Here is a 14,512-nt window from a genome sequence, read left to right as displayed (position 1 = left end):
TGTTTCAGCTTTTCTGGCCCAGTGGTTCTTGAGAAGAAGATTTTCAAAGATTCCTATATATTTCTATATAAAATTTTGATTCCCCATTGTGGCCCCGCCCTTCTCCCGGGGGTCATGATGTGAACAATTTATAATCTACACTATACCAGGATGCTTCCACATAAGTTTCAACATTTCTGGCCCAGTGGTTCTTGAGAAGAAGATTTTCAAAGATTTTTCCTATATATTTCTATATAAAACTTTGATTCTCCATTGTGGCCCCGCCATTCCCCCGGCGGTCATTATTTGAACAATTTACAATCTACACTACCCCAGGATGCTTCCACATAAGTTTCAGCTTTACTGGCCCAGTGGTTCTTGAGAAGAAGATTTTTTAATGACCCAACCCTATTTTTGTCTTTTCTTGATTATCTCCCCTTGCGAGGGGATATGTCCCTTCATTTTAACAATTTAAATTCCCCTTCACCCAAGGATGCTTTGGGCCAAGTTTGGTCAAAATTGGCCCAGTGGTTCTTGAGAAGAAGTAGAAAATGTGAAAAGTTTACAGACGGACAGACAGACAGACAGGCGGACGGACGACGGACAAAATGTGATCAGAAAAGCTCACTTGAGCCTTCGGCTCAGGTGAGCTAAAAAAATGTTGAATCAGAACTTATTCATTACTTTTTTTTGTCTTTACTCTACTCTAACAGAATTTATGAAATAACTAGAAAACTGACCAGTCAGCAAGGGCCCCGCCATTGGGTAGAATTAAAAGGGTGCAGCTTACGAAATGATTAAAAAATGTACGAAGCATAAGCAACAGCAACTGTATTCTTAAAATTTCAAGATAATTCCTGAATATTCAAAAACCTGAAAATAATATCCTTGTATTTACATTAGGCAGTAAAGAACAACTTAACATTGAATGTATATTTAAACAATTATGAAGCTTGTGTTATATAGAATGCCAGCCTTCAATGAATGCAAATATCATGAAGGCTTGACCTTAACTTCAAGCAAACAGCAGTTGCAGACAAAGGTTTTCATTAATCTTAAAGACAGATAAAGAAAAGCCTACTAAATTTTCTGCAGCAGGCTAGATAATTAATCCCAAAGGATTAATTGTACCTCTCTCATCATTTTCTTCTAAAGTTACAATAAGAACTTTTTCAGTATTAATGGGTTTTTATACAACAACCTTAAAAATTAATTAACATAAAGTGAAAAAAAGTAAATCAAAAAATCTTCTTTAATATATTTCTTGTTTTCAGAATTTAATGAAATCATAACTATTAAACAAAAATAAATTATAAAAATTTATATTTAAATCCACATTTCAGAGTGTTCATAGCATTCCAAATTGACTTAACTTCAAAAACTTCATTTGCAGTCTTTGCAGACAGAGGTGGTAATTCATCTCAATGTGACAGATAAAGATAATGCTCTGGATTTTCTTCAGGAGGAAAGCTAATTAATCCCAAGGGACTCATAGCCAGCATTCAGTTTACAATGGGAACATCTTCAGCAGTTTTCTCTCTTTGCCAATGCATTCTTATATAAAGTTAAGGAATCTACCCCACCACCCCAGCTCCAAACCAGGGGACATAGAGAACCAAACTTAGCATCAAAATATGTATTTCTGCCTACTGAACTACCATACCAAATTTGTACTTAATTGGGCAACCATAAAAAAAAGTTGCCCATTCATTCTTATGCATAGTTAAGGAATCTACCCCACCACCCCAGCTCCAAACCAGAAGACATAGAGAACCAAACTTAGCATCAAAATATGTATTTCTGCCTACTGAACTACCATACCAAATTTGAACTTGATTGGGCAACCACAAAAAAAGCTATTAGAAAAAAACAGAAAATTTGTGGACGGAAGAGTGACAGACGGACAGACGGACAGACAGAGTGATTACTATAGGGCACCCGCAAATCCTTGCGGGGCCCTAATTATTATTTTATAAAGTTATTTGAAAAACAATACAAACTGTAGGAGATGTGGTAGTTGAATTTTAAACATAATTTTACATATCTTCCTTCAGTAACTACGGCATTTGATTTCTACGACAACTGATTTGGAGAAAATAAATATATATCATGATGGCTTGACAGTCCACTGCTAATTTATCTTAAGGGTTAAATCACTAGAACAAGATAGCAGGAAGCCATGTACATGTATCTAACACTACCACATGATCACATACATATATTATAATAATTATACATGTATATATTTTATATACAATAACTGTAGAGTTTAATGATTTTTGATGTAGCGTGTTATTTACTGCTGACCACTATAAGTTGAAAATAACTGCAATGTTGACCTATAAATGCCATGGAACAATACATTATTTTTATTAGGGCTTAGAGGGAAGTTTTAAATGATGCAAAGGATTTTTCTGAAACTCTCATAGCAAAGTACTGAGAGGGCCAAAGGTTTGTATAGAGTTCTATGGGAAAACAATAAGTGGTCTTTTCCCTATCACCGCTTCGATAAATCGCCATGTTTGATCTAAGTCACGTACATGTTTGACGAATATGCTTGCATGCCATACAAATAATCAAGGTTAATAGAGCGTTTGTTTAGAAAATGAAAGTTCATACAAAGTAAAATTGAAATGTGATTATGTTCCAGTGAAAAAATTCCATGTCATGTGGGCAACCAGTAGTCTGTTTTACAAAAGAATTTGTGACTAAGACACAAAAAACTTCATATTATTAAAAAATTTCGCAAAATTAATGATTCTGTTTAAAATTGCAAATGTTAAAAATAGGTTACTTCATTCCTTTTAAAAAGATGAAAACCTTTTATAATATATTGAATTTATAAAAAGAATTAATCTTCATTGAAGTTCTTTTCAAAAAAAAATCTAATCGCCAACAGTAAATTTTATCTGCTTTTGCAAGTGAGTTAGTGGTTATCCACAACCCTGCCTATGATGCATCAACTAAAAAAGTTTAATGAGCATATGCCTGAAATTGTTCAAAATATGATTGATTGATTGTATGTTGTTTAACGTCCCTCTCGAGAATTTTTCACTCATATGGAGATGCCACCACTTGCCGGTGGAGGGCTACAAATTTTGTCCTATGCTCAGCACTCAGGGCCTTTGAGCAGTGAAGGATCTTTTTCGTGCCTGCATCTAATGCGACACGGGGCCTCGGTTGATACAGTCTCATCCGAAGGACCAGTCTCCACGTCCCACAGTGGGATTCGAACCCGTGATGTAAGGATTAACTCCTTACTTCACGACTCTAGAGCAGATGTTCTAACCACTGCGCCACGTGGGCGACGTTCAAAATATGCCTCTAAATCATTTTGAAAAAGAATGGCCACAATATTCAAATAGAAAGTCAACTTGACCTACTTTTGAGTCATACATGATATGAGGTCCTTAGATTCATCAACTGACAAAATTTGATGATCCTATCACATGCAAAAGTGACTCACATAAATTTTATATAAATTGTTAGCATGAAAAAGACGACTTATGAGACATTTGAAATTTATATATGAAAACTATAAGTGATTTTTACATAATTTTCATATGAATTTTACTTAAAGCGCATATCACATAATTATTATTCAAATTAAGAAACCTCACATGAAAGTTCTACGAAAAAATTACGTGAATATCGTTTAAAGTTTCTCACATGAAATTCGCATGAAAAATTTTTACATGATTTTCGTATTATTTTTAAATAATAAGATAATGACATGAATTCCATGTGAGCCTCTTTTTCCTGTGTAGTCCCTATAGTAAGCAAATATCAACATCTTATAATATTAAAATTAATGTTATTTTTTTGTCAATGTTGAAGTGACCTTGAGACCATGCTGTTTGCCCGATGTTAATTCCATGTGCAAATTTTAATCTTCAAAATTGGATTCATCAGTACTTTTGTTTCATATTTTTCTAATTATCTCCCCTTGCCTAAGGATCATGACCCAGTGTTTTTTTCTTTTTTAAGAAGGGAGCTTTCAGGCCAAGGATATTTTGTGACAAATTTGAAAATAATTGACTAAGGGATTCTTGAGTTATGGCAAGTATTCTAAAAAGGTTTATGCACACTGTACAATGCATGCCGCACACAGAACCAATGGCAATAGCATTAGCTCTTTGAATCTTTAGCTCAGAGGAGCTAAAATTTATCATTTTACAAGTGCCTTACCTTTGTATGTCCACACTGAGAAGATTGATCCTTCTTGGTTATCTTTCTCTTTACTGACAACATCCTCAAACTTCTTAGTCATGTCCAACACAAGGATAAAGAAGGCCTTTGGTGTTACATAAATTTGGTGGCAGGCATAATATGCTAACTGGCCAGCAAAATCCAGCATGCTTACTGTTGGTAACTTCTCTTTTTCAGACAAGATTTTCTGAAAAATTTCCTCTTTCACCATAGCTGGAGCTTCTGAGGAGATAAGACTGGCCATTACCTCTACAGTACTTTCTTCTTCTGTGCCCTCCGTGGGTGAACTAGACATTTCCACATTCTCTTCTTTCTTTTCCTCTCGGCTATAAACTACTTCAGTGCTTTTATCAGTACTTCCTACTTCCAAATTTTCTTTTTCATTTGCATCAGAGCTGGCAACAGCACTACTGCTTGGGTCTGGTTTCAAATCTGCAGCATTTATTCTGATAAATGCCTTGAATGGTGAGTCATCATCGGCCACTGAAAAAGAGGAATGCTGTTATTTAGTTCTGTTTTCATTTAGCACATCATAGATTAATTATTTTGGCAAAAAAATTATAACTTGGTTCTCAGCCCTGTTTTTATAAGAACAAGAGATATTTGTAAAACACTTATGCCCCCCTCTCCCCTAAATTGAAATTTTTCAAAGTCTAAAAGGGCATAACTCTGTCAAAAATGGTGCGATCATAACCAAAACAGAACTTGACCAAGATCTTTATCTGATAAATCTGTATACTAAATTTCATTTCAGTATGTGCAATGATTGTAAAGAAAATGAATGAAAACTGCAAATGATTGAAATTTTTCTAAGTTTAAGGGGAATAATTCTGTTAAAAATGGCGCGATTTATCCCAAAACAGAACTTGATCTAGATATTAATATGATAAATCTGTATACAAAATTTCATTTCAAAGTATGTACAACGGTTGTGAAGAAAATGAACGGAATTTTTCTAATTCAAAGGGGTATAACTCTGTCAGAAAAGGTGTGATCATTCCCAAAACAGATCTTGACGTAGATATTCATGTGATATACCTGTATACCAAATTTCATTTCAGTATGTGCTATGGTTGCGAAGAAAACGAACGGAAGCTAAGTGGACTGACAGACCGACTTACCGACAGACAGCAGCAAAGCAATATGCCCTCTCTTCTTCAAAGTGGGGCATAATAAATGCATGAGGGAGACATTGTTTTCTTTTTATCTCATAAAAATCAGATGCGGGATTTATTTTAAAAAGATATAACTTCAAAACTAAATTTTAAGTCAACCGTGTCTTAGCATCAAGTCCACAGTGTTTTAGCATCGAGTTTAGATATCAAAATAATCTATCTCCTGCTTCTTTCTCTTTTCTATTGCATCTTCTACGTCTACATCCCAATAATTCATATAATGAAACGATGTCATCCTAAAACGAGATGTGTTAAACTTTCAGAACCCAACAGTGATGCTGGTCAATTGCTTAAGTGTTTCAGCACAATAAATAGTGCTAATGATTTTTATTAAACATTGTCAAATCCCTCAGTCTTTGGTTTACCCATATTACATGAAATCTGCAAATCTTGCTGACGTCCGAGTTCTGAGGTTCAGGGAGCCATCTCTGATCACGTTATTGATCGAGTTCTAGCATGGAAAACATTTGAAGATAAAAATGGGTAATGCACATTGTTAAATTAACTGCAGATGAGCCTGAAAACCAAATTATAATTTTTTTAGGTCTTATCTCTTTTTTCATATTTGAGGATAGAGAACAAACAGCCTATTGATTTTAACTTAAATTTATATATATATATATATATATATATATATATATATATATATATATATATATATATATGTGTTCATAACTTCAACAATAAATTTTTTTAATGTCTCCCTTCGAAGAATCGAGGGTATATTGGTTTGCTGCTGTCTGTAAGTTGGTCGGTCTGTCAGCCGGTCTAAGTTTCCTTCATTTTCTTCACAACCATTGCACATACTGAAATGAATTGTTGGTATACAGATTGATCATATAAATATCTAGGTCAAGTTTCTTTTGACAGAGTTATGCCCCTTGGACTTGGTAAAATTCCAACTATCTATTATATGATGATTAAATATTTTCCAGCTCTATGGTTGGCTGCTCTAGATTAAACATAATAAGAACTAAAAATATGTTCATCGGACATGAATGCCTTGCCCTGGCTTCATTTGTAAGGCAACATAACACTTGTATTTGTGTATGAAGTTTGATGAAGATATCTTCATGAATAGTTTCTTTAAAACTGTGTTTCATACAAAAACTCAAATGGGTATTTCTATTTGAAAAGTGGCTTGTCTTTTTCATTTGTCCTTTGAATATGTGTCAGAAATTATTTTTACCCTCTAAAACTCCATCTCTAACAATAAAGAGATGATGATGGACTTCCAGTCCCCTGGTGGACTCAGTAACTTCACTGACATTTTGAAGTTTTCCTCTTAATCTCTTCAGCAGTGTTGTTAGTCCCCTGGATGACTTTGGAGCTTTGCTGACATTTTGACTTTGCCCTCTTAATCGCTTCAGTAGCGTTGTTTTTCCAGCCTCAGCACATCCAACAATTATTCCTCTGGCATGAGAAACAGTTGTCTTTTCCTTCCTCAGAAACTTCTTCAACTCATCCACTTTATTTATATCATCACTGTCTGGATCTATAACAAAAACAGAATGTTCTCAGAATGGACATCAGAACACACACATGAAGCAGAATTTGAATTTTTGTTTTAATGCACTTTACAGTTGTACCAGAAAAAAATATGTTACTCTAGATCTGTTATTTTTATATCTTATCTTTCTATCGTATTTTCTGAAATCAGATCCAGAATATTATCTGATTATTTTGCTTTGGTCATATGATTTACCTCATGGGCTAAGAACAAGGATTGAAATGAATCATTTCTTGTAAATAAAATTAATTCCACTGTATAAAGTTTACAAACATAAATACATGTAATACTATTTTTGTAGTGCTCAGAAAAATAGTTATGTCTTTTACTGGAGACACAAGAGGTCCATGGGCCACATGACTCACCTGACTAACTTTGTAGACGCCTTTTTTTAAAACCAGAAATCCACTCTTGTAATATACAATTAATTACCCCTTTTGAGGTCAACTTGGTGAAATAGGGACCTGAGACCTTACCCACGAGGTGACCTGACGGAGGTCATATCCTCTCCCTCCCGAGGGTCATGATTTGAACAATTTAGAATCAACACTACCCCAGGATGCTTCCACATAGGTTTCAGCTTTACTGGCCCAGTGGTTCTTAAGAAGAAGATTTTTAAAATTTTCCTACATATTTCAATGTAAAACTTGGAATCCCTATTGTAGTTCCACCCTATCCCCAAGGGGTCATGGTTTTAACAATTTAGAATCTACACTACCCAAGAATGCCTCTACATAAGTTTCAGCTTTTTTGGCCCGGTGGTTCTTGAGAAGAAGTCTTTTAAAGATGTTTCCTATATATTTCTATATAAAACTTGAATTCCCTATTGTGACCCCATCCTACCCCAAAGGTCATGGTTTTAATAATTTAGAATCTACATTACCCCAGGATGCTTCCATATAAGTTTCAGTTTTTCTGGCAAAGTGGTTCTTATGAGGAATATTTTTTAATGACCTACCCTACTTTCATCTTTTCTTGATTATATCCCTTTGTAAGGGGATTTGGCCCTTCATTTCGACAATTTGAATTCCCAATCAATCAAGGATGCTTTGTATGAAGCTTTGTTAAAATTGACCCAATGGTTCTTGAGAAGAAGTCAAAAATGTGAGCATGCAGTTTACAGAGAGACAGCTAGACAGACAGACAAAATTTGATCAGAGAAGCTCACTTGAGCCTTTGGCTTAGGTGAGCTAATAAAAAACTAACTATGTGTCATCTTACCAACCTTAAGAAGTTTTAACAAGAGGCCCAGGGGCCACATCACATCACATTTCCTTGCTTTCTTTCATTTTTGTTCCTGAGAATTATTCACTTTTAAACATAATGCATTGTGTAAATACAACAAGAGGTCCAGGGGCCACAGCACTCACCTGAGCACATCGGCTAAGAAAAAGCACATATCAGATCAGATCTGAAAGTTTACTGAGGTTGGGGGGGGGGGGGAGAGATTTGAATTTAAACATCCCAGGGGGTCATAATTTGAACAAACTTGAATCTACACTACCTGAGGATGATTGCATACATATATTACTAATCATGGCTTTGAAGAACTTGAAAAGAAGATTTTTAAAGATTTATCTTATAATTTTCCTATGTAAAACTTTGATCGGCCATTTTGGCCCCATCCTACCCCTGGGGGTAATAATTTGAGAACAAACTTGAATCTTAAAGTTTCATCTTTCCTGGCCCAGTGGTTCTTGAGAAGAAGATTTTTAAAGATTTTTCCTATATATTCCTATATCGGCCATTTTGGCCCCACCCTACCCCCGGGGGTCATGATTTAAACAACCTTGAATCTACTACCTGACGATGATTCCACATGAGTTTCATCTTTCCTGGCCCAGTGGTTCTTGAGAAGAAGAATTTTCCTATATATTCCTATGTAAAACTTTGATCAGCCATTTTGGCCCCACCCTACCCCTGGGGGTCATGATTTGAACAAACTTATATCTATACTACCTGAGTATGAATCTACATGAGTTTTATCTTTCCTGGCCCAGTGGTTCTTTAGAAGAAGATTTTTAAAAGTTTATCCTATATATTCATATGTAAAACTTTGTCATGTTTGATCGACCATTTTGGCTCCACCCTACCCCCAGGGGTCATGATTTGAACAAACTTGAATTTTCACTACCTGAGGAGAAGAAGATTTTCCTATATATTCCTATGTAAAACTTTAATTGGCAATTTTGGCCCCACTCTACCCCCGGGGTCATGATTTGAACAAACTTGAATCTTTATTACCTGAGTATGATTCCACATGTGTGTCATCATTCCTGACCCAGTGGTTTTTGAGAAGAAGATTTTTAAAGATTTTTCCTATATATTCCGTTGTAAAACTTTGATCGGCCATTTTGGTCCCACCCTACCCCTGGGGGTAATAATTTGAACAAACTTGAATCTTTACTACCTGAGTATGATTCCACATAAGTTTCATTTTTTCTGGCCCAGTGGTTCTTGAGAAGAAGATTTTTAAAGATTTTTCCTATATATTCCTATGTAAAACTTTGATCGGCCATTTTAGCCCCACCCTATCCCCAGGGGTCATGATTTGAACAATTATGAATCTACACTACCTGAGGATAATTCCAATTGAGTTTCATCTTTCCTGGCCCAATGGTTCTTAAGAAGATTTTTCCTATATATTCCTATGTAAAACTTTAATTGGCCATTTTGGCCCCACCCTACCCCCTGGGGGACAACAACGATAACAACAGACAATGGACAGGTGAGCTAAAAACACAAGATGTGTTTGTGAAACTCTATGTGCCTAGCGGCAAAAAATTAAAAAACATACCTTAAGCATATAGGTCACAGTCAAGGTCACAAGGTCATTGACCTTGGTGTCATTTGAAAGAGTTTAATTAGTGGAGTATGCATACCAAATATGTAGTCTCTTTCGTTCATGGTTCAAAAGTTATGACAAAGGTTAATGTTTGCAGACAAACAGACAAAGAGACAAGCGGATAAACAGACAAACAGACAGGACAATAACAATAACAAATAAACAATTAAAGTTTTTTCAATAAGTACAAAAATCTCCAAGTTCAAGGTCAAAAGGTCAATGTAATTGGTATCAAATGAAAGGTCTTGCCAAATAAAATATTTATGTAGAGTATGGAAGCCGTAGCCCTAACCGTTCAGAAGTTATGACGAAGGTTAATTTTTTTAAAAGTAGGTCAAACTCTAAGGTCAAGGTCAAAGTTCTTATTATCAATTGAAAGGTCTTGTCACAAGAATTAAATATGTAAAGTATGAAACACTAGACCTATCCCTTTAAAAGTTACGGTCAAGGTTTTTAAAAAAAATTTAAAGTATGTCAGTCTCAAAGGTCAAGGTCAAAGGGTCAAAGTTCTTGGTAACCAATGAAGGGTCTTCTCACAAGGATTACACATACGAAGTTTGAAAGCCCTACCCTTACGTTCAAAAGTTCTGGCCAAGGTTAAAGTTTTTTCACAAGTATAGAAATCTACAAGGTCAAGGTCAAAGGCTCAAGGTTGTTTGTATTCAATGAAAGGTTTTTTTAACAAAGATTACATATGTGAGGTATAAATGTTCTGGTATCTACTGTTAAAAAGATATGGCCAAAGTAAGTTTATAATTTTCATGTAAAAGTGAGTCAAACACGAAGGTCATGGTCAAAAGGTCAAATTTGGTTGTACCCAAAAAGGTCTTGTCCCAAGGAATATACATGTGAAATATGAAAGTCATAGCTCCACTAAATCAAAAGTTATGGGCAAGGTTAAAGTTTTTGCGGACAAACAGACAAACAGAGAGACAGACAGACAGAGGATACAACAAAAACTATATACCCCTGAAACTTTGCTTACGGGGGCATAATAAACAATAAACAGATCTTTTGATCTGGGCGCATAAAAATTGCCACTAATACAGAACTAAAAGAAAAGATTACATAGCATGATAAAGTGAGACACCTCCTTCCCACCCAAACCTACCCCAAAAACATCTTGTGTGTGTGTTTGTGTGGACAAGAGGGGGGGGGGTGTACACTGATATGACTCTCAAATTCTGACAATGGTTTCATTTTAACCATAAAATCTCCATGTAATATACATGTAAAATGTCACCCCCCAGTACACAGTGTAGATTTACTGAACACCTGCTACAGAAATACACAACATTCCTAGACAGAGCTGGGTTAATATCAACATGATCAATGGTGTCTATATCTCACTGTCAATACTGTACGAAATGTTTGTAGTCAATGTGATTAAACTTGTTTGAATGCATTGTATGATGTATTCAAAGTATATACATTTGTATCATCTAATGATAAGGTCTATAACATTACCTCCCCCCTTCCCCCTCCAACAGACATGAACCCCACACCAATTTTACAACCATTTTTCCATTTCCTGACATTTGTAGTGATCTATAAATTTAACCTACAAACCATCTAGCAGAGGAATATAAAAATATCATGTCAACCCAAATAGAAGACAGAATCAGTGAGAGTTATTTAACCATGTTTACAATCATTAGAGAATCTGTACAAATTCAGGAATTGTTTGTCACAGACAACAAAGTTAACAACTAACATGACTAAGTACACACTAAAATAACTCTTATTAAATCAAAAGTATAACTATTGAAAACCAAATCATAATTAATTTGACAACTTATCAATTAATAATATTTCATAAAAATATTTCTTGTAACATAACACAAGTTAGAATTCAATTAACCATGTAATGTAATTACACTTAAAACTATCAGTATGGTTAAACCTTAATGTCTTATAATTAAATACAAAACAATGACTATAATATATTGTACACACTACACATTGTAAACAAACATATAATAATACTTCAGTATAACTTACCAGTCAGATTATCCCCTCCATAGATAAGTCTGTAGATGTTCACTGTGTTAGTGTATGTTGATCCTACCCAGATAGAGCGGGTGATGTCATCATAACTCAGGCCGTACGGTGTGTGTATCCCGTGTTGTTCTGTATCTATCTGTGTCACGTAGTTACCATCTTTATCAATGATATGTACTGTGTGGGTGTTAGGATCACACAGCAGGATGTGTGACAGCGCGTCAGTACAGATTCCCCATGGATATAGTCCTGATCCTGATGGGTGACCTGTGTAGGTGAAGCGATGTCTCCCTCTACTGTCTGTCACCACTACAGCACCAACACCAATACCACGAAAGTCAGACACAATAACATCTCCATTGCGGTTCTCTGTGATGTATCCAGGTTCACTATACAGTCTCTGACCTGTGTTGTCGTGCTGTATGGTCTGTATGTGTTGTCCTGTGTTGGTGTAACGGTTTACCTGGCCTGTCCCTGTATAAGGATTATTTATCCCGACCAGCAGGTCTCCAGTGGAGGGGGAGCTGTAGACACACTGTGGTAACCATGGTGCTGTGTTCGGTATCACTGTGGTCTTTACTTTATCTTTAGATCGTTTTATGATGTTACGGTGTCTGTCTATATAAATCACATCACCATTTTGAGTCACAGTATGTACTCCATCACCATATAGACTTAAACCTGTCACTTGATCTAGAATGTCACCTCTCGTGTTTGTTAAGATGAGATTGCCTTTATCATCACAGATCCAGACCCGGTCTGATGACACGAGGGTAATGTGTTTACACCCACTAACACCAGACACGGTGACAGATTTCTGTAACACCAGTCTATACATCACTGACACCACACTTCTTTATCCTGTGACTTTATAATCCTGTGTGGATTTCAGTCAGGGAGATCTCTCTGTAAATTACAACACTGTGTTATAGTTATCTACATCAATAACAGGACTCTCTTTATAATGTACTCATTTAAAATGTCTTGGTTTTCAGAACTTATATCTTTATATGTTTTGGTTCTAAGTAATTATACAGTGTTTAAACAATTAAATAGAATTACCAGACAAACATAAATATCTTGACACTGGCTTCTCAATGCTTTGTCTCTATTCGTAGGTGCCTCCAAGTGTTCTCAATTAAACCTGTCTAACAAAGCAATATTTATAAATTAACAAACATATAAATTGTGACATACTGGAAAACAATTTATGTTTTTATAGATGTTAACATAAAATCATTTAAAACCTGACATTCTATGATATTGTATCTACAATTCAGTGTGTAAACTTTGTAATTTACAGAAGAAAAATCATGATAAAATCTGCATTCTTACCATTACTAATTCATAGTTATTACAATAAAGTGTTAGATAGAAAAGTTCTACAGTAACTACAAGACTCTATAGATAGGTATGATTACTGTGTACTTTAAAGGTACTTGGACACAGATTTGAAGTTAATATTTTCTGTATATTTCTGTATAATATCACAAATTATATATTTTAATAGCATTTCACACAAAAATTAATTAAAAATCTTATTTCATTTAAAAGTTATTAAAATTTTAAATTTTTTGGCGGGTTTGATTGACACATCCTTGCACTTTCACAAATCTTAACTTTATTCTTAATCCTTAGGAAAAGTGGCAATCCTGATGTGTATTAATGAGAAATATTAAAACTTAAATCAAGAAGAATAATTTTATTCAGAGTTGAAATGTTAGAAAGCAGAACTACTTCACAAGTATCGCCATTCCGTTGTGTACAGAGTTTTGCGAATTGATCACACTCGTGTTATGTACACAGGTTTTTGTAAACATGTTATTGTTTGATGTTTACGATTCATCGAGTGCATTAAATCGCCAAAGTCTGTTCACCACAACTGCACGGACTGACAATATATTGTGTGTTTGTTTTGCTTTAGAACATGTCTACTCTGAATTTTCTGGATTATAGTATTAATATTTTTTCATTAATACACATCAGGATTGCCACTTTTTCTAAGGATTAAGAATAAAGTTAAGATTTGTGAACGTGCAAGGATGTGTCAATCAAACCCGCCAAAAAAGTTTTAATAACTTTTAAATGAGATAAGATTTTTAATTAATTTTTGTGTGAAATGCTATTAAAATATATAAGTCATAATATTATAGAGAAAATATTAATTTCAAATCTGTGTCCAAGTACCTTTAACACAGTTATAACAAGAGGCCCATGGGCCACATCGCTCACCTGAGCACACTGGCTAGGAAATAATAGCAGAAATCACTTCAGTATTGAGTAGTTTAGGGTTGGGGGGGGTCTGAAATTTTAAACTACTTAATACCCCATGATGCTTTCATACAACAAATTCCATTACTGTTTTTGAGCAGATGATTTTTCCCTACTTATTCATTTGACCCCCCCCCCGCCCTCCCCATTGTGGCCCAGCCCAAACCGTGGTAGCCCTCATTTGAACCAGTATGACTTTGTACTACCTGAGGATGCCCCCATATCTATATGACTAAAGATTGCTTTTCTGTTCTTGGGAAAAAAAATTCCTTGATATTTATAGATTTCCAATTGTGGCCCACCCTACCCTACCCCTACTTCACATTCATGACTTGAACAAACTTGAATCAACACTACGGATGCTTATATAAAAATATGACCAATCATGGCTTTATAGTTCTTAAAAAGAAGAGTTTTAAAAAATTTGATTTTCCAATGTATTTATTCCTATGTAAAGCTTTAATCGTCAATTGTGGCCCCGCCCTACCACTGGGGGTCATGATTTGAACAAACTTGAATCTA

General features: G+C 35.0%; 1 protein-coding gene across 17 annotated transcripts in view; it reads right to left on the bottom strand.

Moving 5' to 3' along the window:
- Nucleotides 1-14,512, bottom strand: part of LOC134271882 (uncharacterized) — a 44,086-nt gene that overhangs the window by 16,476 nt on the left and 13,098 nt on the right. For 14 of the 17 annotated variants that reach the window (XM_062754102.1, XM_062754104.1, XM_062754107.1 and 11 more), the window contains 4 exons: nucleotides 12,801-12,867; nucleotides 11,720-12,627; nucleotides 6,553-6,858; nucleotides 4,168-4,671 (listed from right to left, as the gene is read on the bottom strand). In XM_062754102.1, coding sequence (XP_062610086.1) covers nucleotides 4,168-4,671; nucleotides 6,553-6,858; nucleotides 11,720-12,557 — 1,648 coding nt within the window. In that variant the 5' untranslated portion in view covers nucleotides 12,558-12,627; nucleotides 12,801-12,867. The remainder of the gene's footprint in view (nucleotides 1-4,167; nucleotides 4,672-6,552; nucleotides 6,859-11,719; nucleotides 12,628-12,800; nucleotides 12,868-14,512) is intronic. The other 3 variants (XM_062754110.1, XM_062754100.1, XM_062754112.1) reach the window with 1 other exon arrangement.

This window comes from Saccostrea cucullata, unplaced genomic scaffold (assembly GCF_032062105.1).
Source record: "Saccostrea cucullata isolate Sc308-1 unplaced genomic scaffold, CSIRO_AGI_Scuc_v1 ctg1462, whole genome shotgun sequence".
NCBI lineage: Eukaryota > Metazoa > Mollusca > Bivalvia > Ostreida > Ostreidae > Saccostrea > Saccostrea cuccullata.
Note: the sequence above shows the minus strand (reverse complement) of the source record. Positions and strands in the feature narration are given on the sequence as shown.